The sequence below is a fragment of the Cebidichthys violaceus genome, unplaced genomic scaffold (genome assembly GCF_023349555.1).
Source record: "Cebidichthys violaceus isolate CVI_PGR_0920_01 unplaced genomic scaffold, fCebVio1.0.p SCAF_38, whole genome shotgun sequence".
Taxonomy (NCBI): Eukaryota; Metazoa; Chordata; class Actinopteri; order Perciformes; family Stichaeidae; genus Cebidichthys; species Cebidichthys violaceus.
Genome location: NW_027176572.1, coordinates 1185168 through 1208715, shown reverse-complemented (window position 1 = coordinate 1208715; position 23548 = coordinate 1185168). Strand labels below are relative to the sequence as shown.

The following is a 23548-nucleotide window of genomic DNA, read 5'->3' as shown; positions in this document are numbered from 1 at the left end:
AAGACGTCGCTTGCAGCAGAGGACGCTCTGTCCATCAGAGCGCTGAGCGGATTTAGAGTCGTGTCGAGTCAGCGGTGTTGAGCTGCAGATTTACTGGATTAAAACATTCTCATCTCCAGAATCCAGCTCACTGACTGGTGGACCCGCAATGTGACTCACATGTCGGGGGAAACGTATATCGACCAGGACAGAGTTAATTTATGTTGTTTGAAACTGTAAACACTGTGACCGTAATATAAGCAAAATGTTAGCATGCTAACACGCTAAAGGGAGATGGTGGTAAACGTTATATCTGGTGAACATGTCGACGTTGTCATTGTGAGCATGTTAGCATGTTGATGTTAGCGTTTCGCATGTGTTGTCTTCTTTAATCATTTACTCCTTTTGTCTCCTTTCCTCTCTTCTTGTTTCTCATCCTTTTGTCTTTCTTCTTTTTGTCTCTTTGTTGAATCATCTTCCTCGTCTCTTCTTTCTGTTTGTTGCTCCTCTTGTGTCTTTTTGACTCCTTTCTGTCTCTGCTTCGTCTCCTTCTTTTTCATTGTGTCTCTCTTTGTTTCTTCTGTCTGTCTCCTCTTCCCTTGTCTCTTTGTGTCTCTTCTCTCACGTTCTGGTGAGTTTTTAAATCTGTTGTTTGTCTTTCAAGTCTCTAATCTCACTTTGTCCCTTTTGTCTTTGTTTCTTTATTTTCTTCTAATTTTGTGTTTTTTTTGTTTTTGTTTCAATCTCTCCTTTCTCCTCATCTTTCCTTTTTCCTCTCCTCTCCTCTTCCCTCTCTTTTTTCTCCTCTCCTTCCATGTTTCCTCTCCTCTCTTCTCCTCTCCTGTTTCCTCTCCTCTCCTGTTTCCTCTCCTCTTCCTCCTGTCTCCTCTCCTCCTCTCTCCTCCCTTTAGATTTAATAAATTGAACGTTAGCTTCTCAAAATCATTTCTACTCCGACGACGTGAGCCTCTCAGAACAGGATCGAACCTGTGACAGAGAAGTCACAGGTTCGATCCCCTAAACGGACAATGACAGTGTTCACTCAGTGTACAGCTACTCACTCTGGCAGAGTCATGATGCAAATAAGTGTGTGTGTGTGTGTGTGTGTGTGTGTGTGTGTGTGTGTGTGTGTGTGTGTGTGTGTGTGTGTGTGTGTGTGTGTGCCAGCCGTCTGTTGTGTGTAACCGGAGACGGACGTCACCTGTTTCAGAGCAGATGTTGCTCTTTGTGCCGACCAATCAGAGAAGCACACTACTATAAACCACACCCACTTCAGTTTGTGTGTACCTGAAGAGTGCAGGTACAGGCACTCTATGTGTGTGTGTGTGTGTGTGTGTGTGTGTGTGTGTGTGTGTGTGTGTGTGTGTGTGTGTGTGTGTGTGTTGAGTTTATTATGTTGGAGTGTGTGTATTTCCATGAGTATAGTAGTAGTAGTAGTAGTATTTTCAGTGATGGTACATTGATGCTCCCCAGAGGATGAACATGAACACTTGTCCTGGTCCTCTGATTCTACTTCTGGCTCCACCAAACCGACCCAAATGTCCCCGTCACCGACACGTTTGTCCCTTTTTAACAAGAGGACTTGAACTTGTCTTTTTGTCACATGACCGTAGAAAGAACTTGACTTACAAAGTCTGACACATGTAGCGTGATTTAGATTGTTTATCTCCACAGAAGTGGTGCAGGACAGATAAAAAAAATAAAAGACACAAGAGTCTGACTGAAGGATCCTCCTCTATGAGCATTACAAGCAGACACAAAGTCACGTAGTCAAAGAAGAAGAAGAAACCAGAAGAAGCTCAGTGAACCTCCCCTGTAGCCCTCAGACATGAAACTTCAAAACACTCAGTAACTACTCTGACTTCCAAGGAATGAAACTCTTCATTATGTGCAGTTAGGAGGGGAAACTGACCCCCCCCCCCCCACTCTCGCTGTCAGAGAGTTGAACAGGTAACCCCCCCCCCCCCCCCGTCCTCCTCCATCATCATCATCAAAAGCAGCAGCTGCTCTTTGAATCACCATTCATCTGCTGCTGCTTTGTCCTGCAGTCAGTTGAGGAGGAGCAGTCTGTCCACGACGCTGAAACCCGAGCGAGACGAGAGGACCCCCCCCCCCTTTAATATTTACAGGCATAACACACAACACCTACGTCCATGACGGGGTGAAGAACAGCTGGTGTTAAAGACAGTACAGAGGTTATTATCTGTCCCTGCTTCTGTCGAGCTTCAAAGGAGTACTGAAGTTTGCCGTGTATCAAGTATTTACGTTGCATAAACATAACCGAGGTGTTTCCTGTGACGACGGAACTTTTATTTTGAAAAGACTGTATTCAAGTAACAAGCGTAAATCGACACGCGGCGCTGGACTTGTCATAGGATGTCGTACGTTGTTGTTTCTCATAAATATAGGCGCAACTCAACGTGTTGGTTGAAGCTGAGCGAAGTGTCTTCTTCACAGAGAAATAAACGGAATAATAAGAAACCAAGAAGAATGCAATAGTTGGAAAGATGGGCTTTCTGTAATGTAACTGTAACTGATACAGCTAGCTGATATGAAGTCATATTTCAGTATTAAATGTAAGCGATGGACTTCAGTCCTCCATGTTAGTTAAACCCCTGCTGTGGTTAGAGGTCCTCTAATTGCCTGAACATGAATGTGAATTCACTTTAAGCAAGAACAACAGACTGTATCCCGACTGATCCGGGGACACAGACCCTGTTGATCCCGGGGTGCAGCGGTGACTCCTGCACCTCCTCCTCCTGCTCCTCCTGCTCCGCAGTGAAGCTGTCTAATGGCTTTGTTTCACAGGGATTTACTCCCGTTAGCATCTGTCGCTGTAGGCTTAGCGTCCGGAGGCCCCTCGCGGCTTTGTTTTTCTTCCGAGGCGTGGACCCTCCTCAGCTCCACGCACAGACAACTGGACCTATTAGAACCCTAATTAGGCCAAAGTCCAAGGACAGCCTGTCCTTCTGCAGAGGCCTGACTGTAACGCTACGAATGCTGTCCTCGACAAAGAGACGGAGAGCAATGACATTTAGACGGTGTTCTGTCAGCGTTGTCACTCTCCTGTGACGACACGACAATGCAAATACATCTTTTCACTTGTGTGGTTGAGCTTACAAAGCTCGGATGCTACAGACCGCCGGGGTTCTTGTCTTACATCCCATGTTCGTAGGTCAGCCTCCTGTTAAAGCACTTCAACAAACTTTCATGTAGCGTTGATTTTGGCGACGAAAGCCGTAGAACCTCTCATTCTACTGCAGCAGGGTCTGACAGTCTGCCCCTCTCAGTCCTGGTTCTGGTTCTCCCGTTGCCTCCCTTCCCTCCAGCGGGTCCAGCAATACGTCCTGGGTCTCCAGCAGAGAGGAGAAGCTCTGCTCCTGGAGAAGGAGGAGGTCCGGGTCTGGGTCTGTCCACGGTTGGACCAGGTCTCTGCTGGAGGATCTGGGTCTGTCCACGGTTGGACCAGGTCTCTGCTGGAGGATCTGGGTCTGTCCACGGTGGACCAGGTCTCTGCTGGAGTCTGAGCTGAAGGAGTTTCTGGTGAACCTGCATGAGTTCATCTGGTTTCACCAGATTTAGGAGTGTGTGAAGATGAATGATTAAATAAGACCTCCCTGTGAGGAGATGCACACGGTGATGAGGCTCCAGCAGAGAGGTGAAGGTGTGTTTACGGTCTCTGGCTGTCCTCTCCGGGACAGTTGACTGTAAACAGTGTTGACACAGGACTGGTCTAACAAGTCAGTGAGCTCCCCGTAGAGAACGCTGGTCTTTAAACGGAGCATCTCATTTCTAGAAGCAGTTAAAGTCCCGTCCAGGTCGGCGTCACAGTGGAAGTGTGTTTGTTAGATCGTTGATGTGATGACAAACAGCTTTCCAGCTTAGTTTAGCTATTATATAAACCCGTCAGAATGCGGCGCTTGTGAACGCAGCGCTGATGACGCGCCGCTGAAGTTTCGTTCGTCTGAAAGACGTTTTCTGTGACGTTCAGTTTGCTCTGAAGCGTCACTGCAGCTGGAATGTGAGAGATGAGGCCTGGCAGGATGCTGAAGGGGGGAGATGTGGCTGTTATAGTGTGTGTGTGTGTGTGTGTGTGTGTGTGTGTGTGTGTGTGTGTGTGTGTGTGTGTGTGTGTGTGTGTGTGTGTGTGTGTTGTGGGGGGGTCAGATGTGATTGACTCCTCAGACAGAGAGCAGCTTTCTTCAGGAAGAGTCACCCCGGGTCAATGACCGGCTTCACACAACCCCAGGGTCCTGTGTGTGTGTGTGTGTGTGTGTGTGTGTGTGTGTGTGTGTGTGTGTGTGTGTGTGTGTGTGTGTGTGTGTGTGTGTGTGGGTCTGATGAGGTTGGAAACCATCATGGACTCTGAACCTGTGTGTCCTACTCAATAGTCTTTGTGGCGTTTCCCGAGGTGAGCTAAACAGAGTTGGACGTCTTCGGTGTCACTTCAGGAACCAGAATCCTGCTGATCTCGTCCTGTTGAACCTGCAGACCTCCAGACCTCCAGCAGAGCGCTGTCGTTAACCTCGCCGGCTCCTTCTTTGTTTCCTTCTTCCTATTTGTTCCTCACGCTCATTGCTAAATATGTTTTCCTCTGTTTCCAACACTAACATATTGGACTGGATTTGTCTGGAAACCAGACAACTTCCTGTCCCCGTCAGACACAACTCTTCAGATCAACTGTCCTCTCTCGATGTCCCAGCCGTGACTTGTGTGAAGTGTTGTGACTGAAGCTTGAACTCCTCCTTGTATCAGAAGCTTGAAGGCTGAAACGTTCCCTCCTGATGGACTTGATGCGTGTTCTTCAGGGTCACAGGGCTGTAGATGGGAGAGGTCTTTGGATCAGGTCTTTGGACACAGACGATCCGCTCATCCAGCTCCTCTCTTGGTTTTATTCACCAGCCCAGGATCAGATTTACCTGATATCTATCTGCCACATGTCACCTGTGTGGAAGGGTGACGTCGCTGCCCACACGGGACACAAGTACCTTTACTGAAACACTTTACCTGTGTACGGACCTACTGCTACTCTACTGAGACGCTCTACTTCAGTCTGATGGGTACCGATGACAGTCCACCGCAGACTGACGGTTCTAAACTGGTTGAAGCTGGTTAGATGTGTCAGATCATCTGAAACGTGTTCTAGCTCATTGACACAACACCTTGTAGACATTCTTTCCTCTTGCTGTTCCTTTCCTCACATCCTTTCTTAATTCCTCACTTCATCTCCTCCGTTCTTGTGTGTTTCTTCTAAGCCAATTCCATTATGTGATTTCTTTAATATTCAGCTTACATTCCTGGGTTGTGTGTGTGTGATGGAGCGTCTCTTCACTCGTCTCACTCCTCCAGTAACACGAGATGGACTCTGTCGGTCAGGACGAGTCCTGCTGTAAATCTCACAGTTAAACGGCTGCTAACGTTAACAGATCAGCTACCCGACTTTAGGATTCCTGTCAAAGTTCTGCTGGACTTATGATCCAATATTAGCTGCATGTCTGGTCGTTTTAAGAAAGTCGCGTTGCTGTCGGTCTTAATGTGTTCTGTCTCGGTTCAGGTTCTTCCCCAGCTGTTTTCTATCATGCATCATTACTGCTGCAACACAGAAATACGTTGCGTAACATTTGTGTGATCTCTACTCTGTAGTTCATCTCTGATGGGAGAGTCACTGAGGTAACTTCACTCCAGTGGTTATTTTAGTTTCTCCGGGCTTCTGGATGTTTGAGTTCTCTTTTTTTTTTATTCATGAAGAGCTGCTGGAGGTTCTGGAGGTCTCGTCTTGTATCGGTTCTGGACCGACTCACTCGGTCATCAACGAGCCAAACAGAGAAACAGCTGCATCTTAAAATACAGATGTAAGACTTGTAATAGCGACCCGACAGCCTGGAGTCCACCTCTGGCCTCCAACAAGCCAAACCTGGACCAGGAAGTTCACACGGTCCAATGTTTTATACCCTCTTGGGAAATATCTCACTCCTAAATTTGGGGAAACGCATTATTTACTGAAAGATATACTTTAGGGTTGATTTTAAAGGCGACTCATGATGCTCATTTTCAGGTTCCTTCCTGTGTTTTGGGTTTCTACTAGAACACGTTTACATGCTTTAATGCTGAAAACACACTTTATTTTAATAATTCTATCCGTCTGAATATAAAGTATTCACCCTCTGTCTGAAACACTCTGTTTTAAGCGCCTGTCTCTTTAAATGCTCGTTACAACAGATGACACCTCACAAGCTCCGCCAGTGGTTTCAAACGGTTTACACTTCCTGTCTCCTAAGTAGGCGTGGTCACGGCGTGTCCGACTCTCTCCTCCCACCTCGTTTGGAAGGGTTGTGAACGATGGATGGAGGAAAGCAGATCGGCTTATAGTCGCCTAATTTATCCGGACTTTCTTGTGCTAACATTTGCACAGCTAACAGCCATGTTCAGCATTATGATAAGGAAATCGATCCTTTGCAAACGCTAGTTAGCGGATGTTGTGAGACTCACTGTCTTTCTTAAGGTCTTTTTGTGTCTAGATGTGGTGAAGAGATGTAGCTTGTGACGCATCTCATTTGACGGAGGAGCGAAAGAATCGCTCGTAATCTGTCACGTTCATATCTCCCATTGGAGTTAATAGACACCGGTTCTGACCCATCTGAGTTGTCATTGTTCTTTTTAACGTGATTCACATTTCCACATGTTTCCCATTGTCTGATGCAGGTGTACACCTACAAGCAGAATGCCCTCACCAGACAGAAGGTGCAGCCCATGCACCACAGCAGCATCAGAGGGGTGGAGGACATGTCGGCCCTCGAGGACCTTCACGACGGCGCCATCATGCACAACCTCTTCCTGCGCTACCAGCAGAGACACATCTACGTGAGTTCAACACAAGCCGGCGCCGAGCGTCTTTTCACACACTCTCACCTGTCAAAAAGTGTGTCAAGTGAATGTCAGTAACGGGTTTAAATCAGATACTGAAAATGATGACTTCCTGTTTATTACTGATGAGAAAACATCAGATCTGAGACACGTGACGTCAAGACCCCAAAAGCAGCTAAGGAGAGGGTACAGACAGCAGGTTTTTCACAATAAAACGTACAGAAGACCCTTTCTTAGAACCTTTTTAGGTGATCATTTTCTGCAAAACATTTCAAAATCAGATCATTGTTAGTTCTTTCTACACACAGGCTTGCTCGGTGTTTTCAGGCCTGGCTTTGGAATGTGTGTTAAGCTTCTCTAATGTTCCTTTTATCCCTCAGTTCTTACTAAAACAAACCGATTGTTTCTCTGTCCACATAAGACCATAAAATACATGTCGGCTTCATTCTGTTACTTGTGACGTTTAAAGTGTTTCCAGGTGTGTAAGGGAACCAAACATCACACATTACTGTTCTGTTACTGCAATATATAACTACTTCAGTCTAGTTCGGTTCTCGTCAGTCTGTTCTAATCAGAGAAAACAAATCAGAGATGTGAATGCACGTCTTTCACATTACAGGTTTGAAGTACTGTTGAAGCACGGCTTGTTTCTGATGTTTTCCACGACTACCGCATCGGCCAGCTGATGAAAAGCACAGGTGTTAAAACCCAAACAAGTAGAGAGAGATTCTCTGCCTTCTTTTGGTTCCAGGTCGTTAAACCCAGACGGCGCTGCTGAACCGAGCTCCTTGTTTGGCAGCCAAGAGCAACAGGTTGCCAAGTGAGAGCGAGGACGATCAGAGCTTTTTTTTTTTGGGGGGGGGGTTGTTTGGTTTGAAGCTGTTTTTAGATGCTGGTATTCCAGCGGTGGCCTCACGGGGAGTTTTGGGTCCTGGCTCGGATCTGACGGCGTCCGTGAGACGGGACGGTTAAGAGCATGTTAGCTTTGGAGCGAAACCACAGTGAATCTAAAAGGTTTGTCTCTGTGCCGCGTGGGATCACACGGTCACATTGGCCTCCGTGTCTCTTTCCAACAAGCTGAAACATGTTGAAGATGTTAGTCCATATAATAAATTAAAGGGGAACTCCCCATCTTTTACACATCAAAGTGTGTTTCCAGGTGTTTAGGGAGTAAAGTTGTAGAAGTCTTCTGTGTCTCCAGAGACCCACTGGGGGTTTTGATGGGACGGAGGACAGACTCCTGGGCTGTTTTTGTCGAATAATTAGTTTTTCCGTCTTACGACTTTAACCCTTTCAGTGTGTTTTTAGTTCATGAAAGTTAATTGTAACATTTGGTTCCTTGAAAAAGGTCTCATTCGGCGTTCGGTTGTAGCTCCACCCTCTCGTGTCACTTCTGGTTGCAAATAAAGAAGATGGTGACAGCCAGAAACCAAGATGGTGACAGCCAGAAACCAAGATGGCCACAGACAGAAACCAAGATGGTGACAGACAGACACCAAGATAGTGACAGACAGAAACCAAGATGGTGACAGACAGACACCAAGATAGTGACAGACAGAAACCAAGATGGTGACAGACAGACACCAAGATGGCTACTGCTGAAATGCCAAAACCTTCTCTGTCTATTGTCATTTTACACAATATGCAAAATGACATGATTCATTAAATAACTATAAATAAGGTAGCGTTTTGTCACGATGCTTGTTAGTTTAGTCTCGGGGTTTAGGAACTCGAGCCGGTAGTCCTTTCATTTTAAATATGTTGCTCGTTAACGCAGCAATTGGACTAAACTGCAAACGAGCACAACAAATCCTCGTTGTTTGTCCACATCCATGTTTCCTGATCTGAAGCATGTGTCAGACTTCATTTGTCAGTGCCTTCCAAACATCCGTTTGCATTATGTGACAATGCTTTGGTTACGGTTTGGTTAGGTTCAGCACAGACGAGCCTTTCTTAGGTCTAGGTTTCCTTGTTGCTGCAGCAGTAATAGTGGATCTAGACGTTGTAGTGATGTTCAGAGACGAGTGCTAACAAAGTGATGGAATGTAAAGTAATGTATTCCACTGCGTATCCTGCTTTACGCAGCGAGCTGATGAGCAAACAAAGCGGCTCTGTTCCCGCTGACCCCGGCCACGGTAAAGGATCCTATGACAGTCTACCGTATGGCGTGAGGAACAAAGGATCATGTAGGACAATCAGCTCTCAACAATTACCGTCTGGATTATGTGCTCATGCACCGATAAACAAACCTGACCCTGCACTTTCTCCGGCTAAACACGCCAACGACAAAGGCGGCCTTGTGCTTTTCTGCGCGCATTCTCCGCACTAACCTTTGACCAACGCCATCTTGTTACTTTAATCACGTCTGAATGCTCCCGTATGGTCGAAATTATCCAATCAATTCATCGCAGACGCTCCATATCTCCGCTCTGACTGGGCTGCTTTCTCTCTCTCTCTGGTCCACGAGCTGCAAAGCGAGAACATTAGAGGAGAGGGGTTTTTGGTGATGTGGGCCGTGGTAAAGCTGAGGGAAGGGCTTTGAGCCAGAGAGCCAGAAGCGGTCTCAGCAAAGCAGCTCCAGATTTCAAATGGTGGCTCATGAGCTACCTACTAGCCGTTTACTAGCCGCAAACTGTTGCTGTTTGGAAGCTACAGCACTCTTTTTGCTTCTTTTGTGTCTCACAATGACTTCCCAACAGAGATGTTAGCAGCAACTTCAAACAGAGGCCCCCTAACCTGTTGGGCCCCGGGGCCTCAGCCCCAGCTCTTTTGTTCAATAATCTTTCCACCAGCTCGTCTCATGACGTGTGGTCAGAAGTGGACATTTACAGGTGATTATACTCCTCACACAGATCGAAACACAACCTAATACATTTAGCAGCTTCAAGCAGAATAATGGAGAATTAAAGCTACGTTTTTTTGTTCAATAGACCTTTTTATGCTTCTACCACAACTCCTGTTATTGCCACTATTCATAACTGTACTAATATTTAAATAACCGGGTTTACTTTGGTCCAAACTAGAGACAACTCATAGATGAACCCAGTACTTTACGGACGCTCTGTGTCTGGATTCCGTCACTTCGCTGCTCGCTCTACATTCTCCGTCCCGGCCAGATATCTGTCCTGAGTTCTGAGCGCGAGTGTTGACCGTGAGACCTTCCAGAAGAGCTTTCATGTCAGCTTTCAGTAAGTCAGAGAGAGGTGTTGTCTTAATCAACAGTCGTCTCCAAAGTGCTTCGTCAGGGCGTTTTGGTTGTGGATTCATAAAAGGTAATATGTTCATATTTCAGTCACATGAACTACAGGTAAAGTTCCTGAGCTCCTACAACGGCTCTTGGGTTCCACGCGGGGGGGGGGGGGGGGGGGCAGAACAAGGAAAGGGCAAAACAAGGTGAGGTGACGGGCTGGTGCATGAAACCAGAGCGAAGGGGCCCGGTGTCACAACCTGTCAGGGAGGCCCCCCAAAATTCCTGAAAGCACCCCTGCTGACATCTGAGAGAATTAATGAGTTCATCCAACATCCACCAAACCAATCGCTGCGTTCTCTCTCTGCTTCTGTGTTTGTGTCTTTAAAAGATGAACTCTTCTGTAAGCAGATCAAAAGCTTATTACAGGAGTTAACCTTCTGTTGAGAGCACCGGAGAAGGTTTGTTCAACCACTGCAGCCGTGGACAAAGTCTGTTGTCAGTTACGTCACACGGAGCATTTAAAGTGTTTCAGTTTTAGCTAAATCGTGAAGCTAGTCAGCCTTCAGCGTCAGGGTTCCACTGGAGTCTGCAGAGGAGACGAGTGAGGCCACCGGTCGACTGCACAGCTGGTTACAATCAGCTAGAGACTGTACCCACACACACACACACACACACACACACACACACACACACACACACACACACACACTCTGTCTCTCTCAGGAATCTCTGACTTGCTCTGAACCCCGATTCTGTCCCTCTCTCATACAAACACACTGACGTTCACATTCTCTCATTTTTCTATCACACGCTGTTCTTTTTTTTTTTTTGTCTGCCCCCCCATTAATATTTTACTCTCAACTCCCCCTCATCCCCACACACACACACACACACACACACACACACAGAAAGCATTCAAGTGTGAAAACCTCTCCTCTCAGCAGGGGGTCTTTTAAATCAAGAACTTTTCATTCCCACCGATGGAACATTTTGCACCTCATATTTTATATACAGTGCATATATAATATATAGATATATATATATATATGTACAGTATATATTGTATGGCTCATGAATAATGTCAGGACATTCCTTTTCTGGGTAATTTGTCTCTATTTACAGCCTCACGGCTGCGTTCAGACCTCACTGGTGCCGGTGGAATGAGAAGCTCGCCTGGCTCATTGGACCAGTTGTTCAGGAACACATGAGGTGAAGGAAGATGCCAGAGCTCAGATCAGCAGCGACTGGTTGAGGGTTCGTCACGCGGGCCTCGGCGCTCCTCCGATCACAGACTTCGACCAACTGGGTCACAGAGCGGAGTCGGTCAGCTGGTTCACGTGAAGACGTCGCTGCGTCTGCTCGGCCCGCTGCTGCTTCACTCTTCACAGACCCCCAACTCATAACTTAAGAAGTGCAATGCATGCTGGAGGAAGCCTGGAATGTAGAAAAACCCGACTTACAACGGGAGGAACCTGCTGATCGCCTCATTTCATGTCAAAAAGTACCCTTCGAGCAAAGCGACTATTGATGAACTGTGGATTTCCAAATGGTTTGGGTTTTTGTGAAATCCTGCTTGGGTTTTGCCCCAAATTCATGTCCCAATATTAAAAAAAACAACAGATTTCTGCTGATATTTAAAGTCACTTTCTAAATGAAATGTTTCTTTCATTTCAGAAGACATTCAGTTAGATTACATGCCACTCCCCCCCACAGTAGATATCTGGTCTATCTGTACATAAACAACCACACACACACACACACACACACACACACACACACACACAGACGGACACACACACACACACACACAGACGGACACACACACACACACACACACACACACACACACAGACGGACACACACACACACACACACACACACACACACACACACACACACAGACGGACACACAGCCCCACTTTGCTCCGTTATTAGAAGCAGAGCGGGTGCATGCGGGGAAGAGGCCTTCAGCCGACGCTGTCGTCCAGCTCTCTGAGTCCTGATGACTGTCAGATGTGGAGGAACGTTCTTCCAGCCAAACGGAGCTTCACGCTTCACCAAAAACATCTCTCCTGATGTCACTTCCTCTTTCCGCTGTGTAAACAAATACCTCACTTCCTGTGAGACCAGATTTAGACTGTGAGCGTAAACTGTCCCTCTGGTTTAATTTAGATGGGTTCTTGTTTTTGTGCATGAAATATGTAAGAAATTAGTGGAATGAGACAAATATTCCGTGGTTTAGCATTTTTTTAGCATTTTTGGTTTGCTAGTTGTGGTCAGTTTTGGGTTATTCAGCCATCTGTTGTTGGTTAAATGAACAGAAATAACAGATTTGTCTGGATTCTGGTGGACACATGGTTTTTGGCTCTGATCGTGATGTTTTGGTTGTGAGCTGGACCTGCTGTGTGTGTGTGTGTGTGTGTGTGTGTGTGTGTGTGTGTGTGTGTGTGTGTGTGTGTGTGTGTGTGTGTGTGTGTGTGTGTGTGTGTGTGTGTGTGTACGTTTACTACATTTGCGTATTCGGTCCACATTGGTCATAAACGTTGCTGCTGAAGGGAACCCTACACTACCCTGCTTAGCAGCGAACAGCTGACAGACTCGGTTAGAGATGAGCCGGTGAACACAGTGGAGCATTTAGCCGCTGAAAGGAGGGATAGTTCCCTCAGGAGGGGGGGTGGAGACCAAACACGGAGCTGAAAGAGACAAAGACTCCTAAAGAATCATCGTGGTTTTTGGAAGTGTAAATAAGCAACTAACAAGTTGCTTGAAAGGGTATGAAAGGGTATTGGCCTACATCTCAGTTATTTCAGGTTTAAGACAGGAACAGCAGTATTAGCATAAACAATGATTGATTTCTACAAAGTGGACGTAGTCACTGCGAGGTCGACCGTTGGTTTACGGTCTGCCGTTATGAAGCCTCAATTTAGGCGTTTTGGCCTTTGCCATTTTGTTTTTTTGAAGACTGTAAACTAGAGATTGAGACCATAAACTCATGTTTACAATGTTTACTGAGGGAATAAATCAAGAGAGAAGTAGAGTCATTTTAGACTAGACTTCTATACAACCAGAGGAGTCGCCCCCTGCTGGACACTAGAGAGAATGCAGCTTTAACACATGAAGCTCTGACTTCACTCTGTAGAACAGCGGGTTCTACTAGACGTCTTTGTGAACTTAAGTTTGGTCCCTTACCTAAAGTCTAATACACAAGTTCTTTATAGTATAAAACAATATGCACAAAAGATGACACATGACAGAATGCATCATCTACGCTGCAGCTTCATATCTTCACTGAACATATTTTCTCTCGTCCGCATTAATAACTCTGTCCTCCAGTTCAGGAAATGAAAACACAACTTTAATATACTTCTTTTTTTTTTTTCTTCTCCCTACTAAAATCAAAACCTTCCACAATTCATTACATGTTGAGGGGTTTCCATCCCGTCCAGACTGCCTGTGCGTCGGTCCAGCAGTATCTGGGCGTCCCGTAGAGAGTAGGCGCTCTGCTCTCCTCAACGACTGCTCTTTAGCAGATGTCGGGTTTTCCGTCCGTCAACAGCGATATTAAACATGAGCTGTGGATCGGGAGCGCTTTAATCGCCAAGTACGACGAATAAAGGAATCTGTCTTGGTGACACAGTAACTCAGTCCCCCCCCCCCCCCCCCCCCCCCCCCCCCCCCCCCCACACCCCCCCACCCCCCCCACTCCACTCTCTTACATTTCCTGCCGTCACTCAGGCAGGTTGCAGAGCGCTTTAAACGCTGATCCTCCAGCTTTTCTCTCTTTCTGTTTTCCTCCATCTGGTCTTCATTTCCCTCTCGGCCACATTTATCTGGCTCCGTCTCTGAGGGATCTGATTTTTTTGGACGGGTCCGACTGCCTGCCTGCCTCCCTCTGTTCTACAGTTCCTCCGTCAGCACCAACTGACGGAGGAACTGTAGAACACAAAGTCTCTGTAGCTTCAGTCGTTGCTCTCAGTGCAGTATCTTTCATTTGTCTTGTATCTGGTGAAAGTGAGATATGTGATGTCAAACAACTGCAAGAACATGTGTGTTTGGTTTCTTTGGAGAGTCCCCTCACACCAGTGTTATTCTGTTATTCTGCTTCTTAAACCTATAGAAATGAATTACAAACACTGTCTCGGGTCGGACAGGACTTCATAGTCTGGAACCGCCAAGCGTTGCTCATTTTGTACAACCTTTTGGCATGAAAATGGTCACATTTAAACACAGTGTTATTAAAGGTCCAGTGTGGAGGATCTGGTGACATCTAGTGGTGAGGGTGCAGAATGCAACAAACTGAAACTTTTCCCAAGCGTGTATTAGAACTACGGACATGAACACAGAACCATGTAGGGTTCTTCGACTTGTGCCCGTAGGAGATCCCTTGTTGGTTCTTGGTGGAACCTTTTATCTGTCTGACGTCTAAGAGCGACTACTCGGATCGTCTGTTCTGTAGAAACATGACGGACTCCGTGAGGAGGACCCGCTTCCTTCTGTAGGTACAAACGGCTCATTCTAAGCTAGCAGAAACACAACGAAAGCATACTTATACATTTGATGTTCCATTTCTGCCAGTAGATCCCCCTAAATGCTCCAAACTGGACCTCTTTAAAGTGCTAGACACCAGCACCAGACTGGATGTATGTCCGCCGTCATAGACACCACAGTTTAAATACCTCAAACAAACAATGTAAATGCGGGGTATCGGGTTTACTGCGTCACCTCTGCGGTATGACTGCGGGGTATTTGACACCACACACGGGGGACGAGGGGCCAATGGGAGGGGGGTCGGGGCCTTCTGATGACATTCAACAGCCAATTAGCTCTCAGCCAGAGCTCTGCCGTGGAAACCGTTACCAGGAACGCAGCAACGGGGGGGATCTAATTGAGTCCAAATGGTTGTAATTCATCGAGTTCAGGGGGAGGCGTGACTTCAGAGAGAGCTCCGTCACTGACCTCCGGTCTATCGGACCTTCACGAACATTTTACAGGATTTAGAATGAGAGAAACATCCAAAAAAAAAAGGGAAAATGAATGAAACAAAATAGAAGTGATGAAACCGCTGCATGCCGTTTACACTGAGGTGAAACACCCTAACGACACTTCCTCCCTCCTTCACTCCTGAGGCTCCTTTGCTCAGGAGCTCTTATTTGTCATGTAAATACCATCATCTCAACCGCCACTCAACACATTTGCATGGCGGTTGAATGTGGGTCAGTCAGTCAGTAGGGCGTCGACACGTTGAGGGGAGATTAGTGCGAGGGCTTTACTGAGGACCAGGTGACGCCGTCGTGTTCTTTAAATCCCACTGCTGTAATAACATTACAACCATTCATAATGCCTTGTAATCATTGTGACGTGATTATGTCTGTCGGTGAAGTGAAACAATGTAATTAAACCTTTGAACACAAAACATTTACATATTAATGTTTACTTCACTTAAGACAAACAACGAGCGCTTATCATCACATTATAATGATTATTATTCATAAGCACCTTTTCATAATGCGTTGTGATCATTTTAATGTGACTGTAGCTTTAAGTAAAGTAAAAAAAACATGTTATGATTCATATTTACTTCACTTAAAGCAAACAATGACCACTGAGAGTAACTTATAATCACATTATAATGTGTTTTTGAAAGATAACTATGGGAGTAACAGACAGTTTTATGATGCTTGTCATTATAAAATGCTTTATATTGTGTTATGATAATTGTTATAAAGCATTATGGGTAATTATGAGTGGTTATAACGATGGCTATACAGTGCTATAAGCAGATTATAAAGTGTTTTGTGTGTTTTTTGTTTGTAAAGTCACCGTGAAGCATTTCAGGAGATTTACTGCTTATTTTCTTTTATTCAGACATTTTTATTATATATTTTCTTTGTAGTGATTTTAATTAATATTGTATGAAAATGGTTTTGCGGCCCTCCATTCAAACTGTGTGATGCTGCTGCCATTACTGCCACCGCCATCCATCACCGCCGGTAACACTACCTCCACCAGCGCCGCAGGCTGCCGCTGGAGCTTCTCCTCCTGTGTGCGATCATATTAACGCGTCATGTTTGGGTTTAAACCGTTGAAAACCCCGGAGCAGTTTCAGGGCGTGTTTCACAGTAACGTAAAGTTCTGCTCCTCTATTAAACAGAAGCATCATGACTAGAAGTAGAGAGAACTAGAACACGTCTTCAGTGCAGAACAACACAGTTACAGAAGCGTGACACACGATGTGTTCAAGGACCGTCAGAAAGACCAAAGTCTGACGATAGTGATGGTGTGTTTAAAGAAAACATCCCGCCGGCTGGCTTTTTTGGGGTTCCGAGGGTTGAATGTAAATATCTGCCGTGCGGTTAATGACTCAGTTGTGCCCAGAGGTTTGGTGTTTTCGGCGGAGTGAGCTTCATAACTGTTGGTCTCTGGAGGATAAACAGTCCGTCGGGTCGTTCCTGAGAAGCTCTGCGGCAGACTAAACCTGCACCGCCGGGCTGCTTTTATTGTAGGTATTCTTTTCATGCCCATTAACTCAATTATCCTCATTATGGCTGTAATTTGAGTTCTCCACTTCAGAGCTCTGAACACCGTTTCTCCTCAGGCATCCCCCCCCCCCCCATTCATCCAAACTAAACCTTCTCTTCGTGATTGATCTCCATAATGAGGAAAAGGAGTCCTGTGTTTTTCATTTTTAAGATTCTAAGACTTTGAAGCGCCGCTCGTTAAAATAAACCCGAACAGAACTTTCACCAACAGGTGATGAAACGATCACAGAGAGCTGCTGTGTGGATTCACTGGAACAGGCTAAACAAACAGGGAGCTGTCACAAACGTGTGAACTACGAGTACGAGCACTGTGGCTGACGTGACCGACGGCCCTGTTTGCTTTCAGACGTCCTCTTGTGTTGTTAGGGTTTAGTGAGGTGATCGGGATGAGGAGACGCTCTGCAGACCAACATGTCCTCCGTCCTCCGTCTCTTTCCTCTAAACGCGTTTCACCGTCTCCTCCGGGCAGCAGAGCCTCCTAATGTGTGCTAATGACATTTTCACTTTTTCGGTCCGTGTCGCACAGACGAAGTGTTCTCAACCATGAAAACAAACGTCATCTTTGTCCACATTTTATAAGAGCAGGAGACCTCTCTGTCTCTCTCTCTCTCTGTCTCTCTCTCTCTCTCTCTCTCTCTCTCTCTCTCTCTCCCCTCCCCCACTTCTAATATGTCCGTCAAAAGAAATTCACATTTAAAAAAAGGTTTAGAAGCTTTACGGTCGACATATCCTCGTACGACGTCTCACGAATGTCCAGCAACAGATGCACACATCGGTTTGTCTGAGCGAGCCCCTGCAGTGTTTGGGCAACACGACTGCTTGGTTAGGTTTAGGCAGAGACTAGGAAGTGGTCTAGGTTAGACTAAGACCACTGAAGCCCACAGAGGGAGAGCCAGAAGGGAGGTGGATGAGGTCCAACAACCAGCGACCTGCTCATCCAGCAGACCCGTTTGTTCTCTATTTGTCACGTAACTTGTTATAAATGAACCCAAACAAAGATCTTAAGGAGAGGAAGTTGACTTTCGTAGGAAAACGTACGAAAAACGAAGAGTAACGTTATGTGAGGACTCAAGACTGTAGTCCAGGAGGGTTCAGGCTGAAACCACTGTAGTTTGGACCAAACCAAATATATGCAAATATGCATGAGTCACATTTACAAACTGTGTATTTATGTTACTGTTTATTAAAGATGTGTTTTCTCTGAATGTGTGAGAGACGGAAAAGTCTCCTCAGTCGGTTTCCTGCTCCTCAGTGTTTACTGGCTTTGACAGCAGCACTGCTTCATGCTTAAGAAACACCTTGATACCCGACCAGACGATGACGCTTCTAACCTTCTACACCGAGGCCAGTGGTAGAAACATCCAGTTGTTTTCGCACAGATACGTGCTGATGTTTTCTTTCCACTGCTTGCCTATTTATCCATTAGTCACCACCACCACCACCACCACCACAGCAGCAGCAGCAGTGAAGCGGCTGCCAACACGCATTCTGGCTCCACAAAGCTTCTATTCCAGCAACTTTGAGTTTTCTTGTGTTTTGAACTTTGAAACATGAAGCTGGTTTGAAGGGGAGGCGGTGAAGAGAGAAACACAAAAGGTCAGAACGTAGTTGGATGTTGTTGTTGCTGAGCTTTCACGACCCGCCGAGTAGAACCGGTGAAGGAGGGTTAGTCCTTTTAGTAACGTCTGTGCTTCCACCTGAGCAACGACGGACACCAGAGATGTTTGGCTCTGATCTTAGATTATTAAATGACGAGTAATGACGTTCAGCTTCAGATCTGACTTGTTGCACGTGTCATCAGAGGAGTTTTTAGATAAATTATGATCTGCAACTTTTGCAACGGCTTTAAAACGCAGATTTGTTGAAGAAAGACTTTCACCACCTTCATACCTTCTTGTGCTCACTAAACACACTTCAACCTTTAAACCTTTAACCTTTAAACCTCTTCTTCAATTCCTCAGAACAGATATGTCTTCATTTAGATGCATTACTCACCTTTTTGTTTTTTCAAAAAGCATGCGACATTTAGTCTGTAAGTTGCACTCTCAGAGCAATCCTCACCCGCTTTTTACAATGCAATTACAGCGTTGCAAGGGTGAACATGTTCGTACCTCCTTCTCAGGGTTCCACGTTTTGAGATGCATGCACGCTGATGTTTTCCTTCCTTCCTGCTCACATTTCTAACACGTCGTCCCTCTCCTGATCCCCAGACGTACATCGGCTCCATCCTGGCGGCGGTGAACCCTTACCAGCCTCTCGCCGGCCTCTACGACCGGCCGGCGATGGAGCTGTACAGCCGGCACCACCTCGGCGAAATCTCCCCGCACATCTTCGCGGTCGCCAACGAGTGCTACCGCTCGCTGTGGAAGAGGCCGCAGAACCAGTGTGTCCTGATCAGGTAGGTCCCGCCTGGTTCTCTCTACTTTAAATGACGTTTTGGTTTTGCCACTAGGGGGCGGAATATCTCCCAAACATGTTGCCATTGCGAGACGCGTCTTTGTCTCCACATCCTCCTAATAGTTTCCCCAAGTTTTGCTGACCAACCAGCAGCGAATGCCCGGTCAGGATATCCTCACCGTTTCTTGCCGGAGGTTAAATCGAGCCTTCTAATTGGCCGTTAGAATAAACTGCCTCGGTCTTAAGCTTGTTTAATCGCTCTGCCCTCAGTGTGCCAAACGCTTTGATCGAGTTTAAAGTCTCCTGGGTGGTTTGGCTGCAGCTCTGAGGATCTGAACACACACACACACAGTTACTATCTCCATCCTCTGCCCGCCGCTTTCCTTCCTCACATCCTTCCTCTTTGATTTTAGCCGGACGACGTTCACATCCTCCGTCGCTCCATTGTTTCATCAGACAGACGAAGACATTCTCTTCTTCCTGACTTCAAAAACAAAAAAAGTTATTTTTACATGTCAGAAATGATAATATTGACATCACGGCGCTCGACTCTGTGGGAACTGTTGTGTTCGTGGCCATCGAGGTATCCTGAATACGTGGACGGGGGACTTTGATCCGTCCTTTGGGGACATGGGGATGTCCAAACCGTCACAGAGTGAAGAGACGTATTTGATGGAAGAACAAAGGAAGTCTAATAAAAGAGTTCAAATAAATGTAGAATCTGTGAATCTCACTGTGGAGCTGATTGGGATCAGGGACAAAGACAAAGTCACGTGACGCCGACACCTGGTCTCTATATATGCAGTAGGGATCAGAGCATTGTTACTTCAAACCATCTGAACCCCAAAACAATCACCAAAACTCCACTGGTTGTCAGATCTTCATCTTTCTGACGGTCCTTGAACACATCAGAAAAAGCAGCTAAAACGAAGCTTAAAAATTGTGAGACTTCAACCAAAACATTTCATCTCGCTTCAAAGAATCTGTTTATTCTAAACAGATTCTGTAAAAAACATTAAATTCTGAGCTCCTCAGCGAAACTGTGAAGCCGTGATTGACCTGGCTGAGATCAACAGTCACGTGACGAAAAAATCTGTGAAACCTGGACTGAACTATAGGCTTAAAGAATAATTCAATACATGCAGCAGAGCCTCCATTTGTTTCCCACATTGGAAACACTTGTGGACACTTGGACAAAGGTTGTACATTTAGATTCCGGTGTTTTCCAATTGTTTATGAAATACATTTTTAAAATAAATTGTACTGAAAATCAAGACCACAGAGAGAAAACGCTTACCTGACGGCTTCAGACGCCAAGAAACGTCGCATTAAAAACGTCGTAGGCTTTTTGGAAACTTTCTTTCAAGCACCAGAGAAACCTGAACTCGGCGACGTTGGACCCGTTCCTGTCCCGGGTCTGGTCACGGGTCAGTCAGGATGTGCTGCGTGAGGTTTACTGACATTCAAGGGTTCAAACTCAAACAGTTCAGCAAACTTGTAAAAAGAAGCAGAGTGAGATAGAAACAGTTAAGAGGGGGGGGGGGGTGCTTCAGAGTGTCGCAGTTTTCTGACAATTAGCTGGCGTGAGTTTACAGCCCTGGTTTCATTGGCGTTGTGGGTAATGAGACCCACATGTCCCCTTTTAAAACATAAGCTGGTTTGAGTTTGTGAACGCCGGCTTTGCTTTCTTTGCTGACGACGTTCTCGTGGTGAGAACTCGTGGTGAGACTTCTTCCTTTACTTCCATCGGTGTTGCCGTTGCTTTGATCGGCGGCTCCGCAGCTGAAGCATCGAGCGAAGGAGAAGAACGTCGCTGCGTCTCTCACGGTTTACGGTCCGCGCTCTGCAGGAACGTGGTTTCTTTTGTGAAGTGGAAACCCGATTCAGAGAAACCCGGACTTGTTTTTGCAGGATAGTAGTCCTGGTTCAAAGCAACCCTGTCCTCTACAGGGTACCTTACTAAACTACGTCCTCAATTACGGTTTGATTGACACATATTATAGACGTTTCACACAGTTTAGAACATAACACAACAGGATTACTTTGTCGGGTTTAGCTTAAAACTTAAAAATGACTTTTGTGTTCACGCGTGACATGAACAGCTGTCTCCTGGGTGAAAGTCCCGTGTTCGTTTGACTCGTCCGCCCCGACTTCTGCTGAATGTCGTCAGTTTGTCAAACAACTGGACTGCACACACACCATCAGCTCTGTCAGTATTCTGGTTACTTGTTCGTCTGGTGTTGACCTGAGCAGAACGACTCCCATCGTATTGAACTGTGAAAACCCAGCGGCTCGGTCGTCCTCCGGTCTGCGTTTGCCTCCGTCCTTCTGCTCAGGACACAGAAAGTCTTTTGTCCTCCAGGATGTCGGTCGGTGGGAAGAACGTTCACCGGGGCGCTCACAGCGAGGCGTAAACACAAACATGTCGTACCGTTGGGGGGGGGAAGGCCCCCCCGAGCTTCACAATGCTGCCATTCTGTCCGCGGAGACGTAATCGCTGCCACAGATCTGCTTCCTGTTTGTCCTGCTCACGCCGGTTCATGCTGCAACGAGCAAATGTCCCTCGAGGGCTTCGGCGATCCGATCCGTTCTCGAACATTTTTCAATTACTTCTGAGGGCCCGGAGTTTATGAAAACACTTAATTTACCGCAGAATCTGTAGCTTTAAGACACAAATATATATAAAAAAAACATCGGTTTGGTTACGTAGTTTTTCCATGACAGCAGCACATGGAGCCATGCAGGCAGGGGGAGGACGGACCACAGACCACAGCCTGACCTTTGACCTGTGACTCAGCTCAAACACAACCTGGTGGTTTACTGTGTGTCAGAGTGAAGACACACTCCGCTCCAAATCTGATTACTTAAGAACATTTTGAAGCGGGCTCTTACAAAAGTCTTTGAAAAAGACAGATTTTTGAAGTATTTTACCACATTAGTTTGGAGGGTTTTTCACAAATGTATACATTTTTGCCTCAATTTTCACAAAAAAAGTGTAAAAATGTAGTTTTTAATGAACAATGATCCTAAAAAAAGGAGATCTGATGTGTTTGAGTATTACTTGCTTTTCTCTCTCTTGACCTCAAACCAGTGAGAGTGTTACTTTTTAACTGCTGGTTTTTATTTTTACTGCCTCTGAGTAGTTAACCAGTTAATTGTTGCCCTCGAGCAAGGCACTAAACTCCCAGCTGAGAGGAAAGTCTCAGACTGCAGTCGTCTTTAAAGAGGCAGAACATCAGGGAATCAGAAGAACCTGAAACAACCGGCACTTTGAAGTCAAATGTTCCCGTTCTGTAACCTTCAGCGGAACGCTTCGGGGAACGTTCAGTGGTGTCACGTTTCTTTAGGAGGTCTCTGCTTTGATACGTGGAGGTGAAGCGGAGGCTGGAGCTCCGCTGCAGTGAGTGATGGATGCGTGAGGCTGTGAATAATTGCAGGGCGGAGCGGCGGTCTTCCTGGAGGGCTTGAGCCGGACTGTGTGGGCTCAGGACCAGGGCTGTTCAGGGTTCATGGTGCAGTTGTTGGGAGGCAACGTGAAACCCGATCAGAAAGAGCTACGCTGTGTTTCACCTCCTCTCTGCAGACGGTCAAACGTGTTCTGATGTACTGTAAGTGTCAGTGAGCAGCACCAAGTACTATGTACTATATATATATATATACATATATACATAGTTATAAATATATATACGTATAGTTTTGCTGTAATTTAATTTGTTTTGTCACCGGTTGGTTTCAGGCTCGTAACGTTTGAGTGCCTGATACCTAAAGTTAGATTCTGGGTGGAGGATCAGTTTAGTCCAGCTGCCACAGTACGTGGTCTGGTTCACAATGGTGACACACACACACACACACAGATTCCCCCCCCCCCATTGGTCCCCCCGAAAAAACACCAAAAGCCGTCTCGGAGCGGACCCTCGTAAAACATGCAACACAGAGAAACGATCACTTCTTGTGAGGAAGAGGAGCTATAAATTGCTGACTTGGCACTTTCAGGCGAGGCAGGAAGCTTTCTTGTCGGATCTAGGGATTGTGGGTAATCGGATCCAGGCGGAGGGAGGCGAGTGAAACAGAAGCTGGTGAGGAGGAGGAGGAGGAGGAGGAGGAAGAGGCTCTAACACAATGCATCTGCTCATTAATGCTCATGAATGCCACTTTGCGGTTGCACTGATGCGGATACCTGCCTGCGTCGAGCCACATGATTTTTATGGAACCCCCCCCGCCCCGCCCCCTCTCCCCCCCGCCGTGTTTTTGCTGCTCATTTCAGCAAGAACGTGTTCTGAACCGCCAACGAAGAAACTCCTGGAACAACTCCAAACGTTCACTACACACAGAGAAGGCCACCATGGCAGCTTCTTCTTCTGGATAATAAAGCAATAAACAGCAGGTTCAGACTCCTGATGCTGCATAACTCACTGCTATTTTACACTCTGTGTCAACACTTTGTGTTTGTTTCGGGTTTCAACATTACAATGCCTCTGTGTGCACAAAGCCAGCTCCATAAAGTCATGGTTTCCTAATTCAGTGAGGAGGGAACTTGACTGGTCTGCACGGTTCTGTACCTCAACTGACCTGAAAAATA

The 23548-nt window shown here is 46.2% G+C and overlaps 1 protein-coding gene across 1 annotated transcript in view; it reads left to right on the top strand.

Annotated features, from left to right (window-relative positions):
- Window positions 1-23548, top strand: part of myo10 (myosin X) — a 97812-nt gene that overhangs the window by 30490 nt on the left and 43774 nt on the right. Inside the window, exons 3-4 of the mRNA XM_068726056.1 lie at window positions 6682-6840; window positions 18783-18970. Coding sequence (XP_068582157.1) covers window positions 6682-6840; window positions 18783-18970 — 347 coding nt within the window. The remainder of the gene's footprint in view (window positions 1-6681; window positions 6841-18782; window positions 18971-23548) is intronic.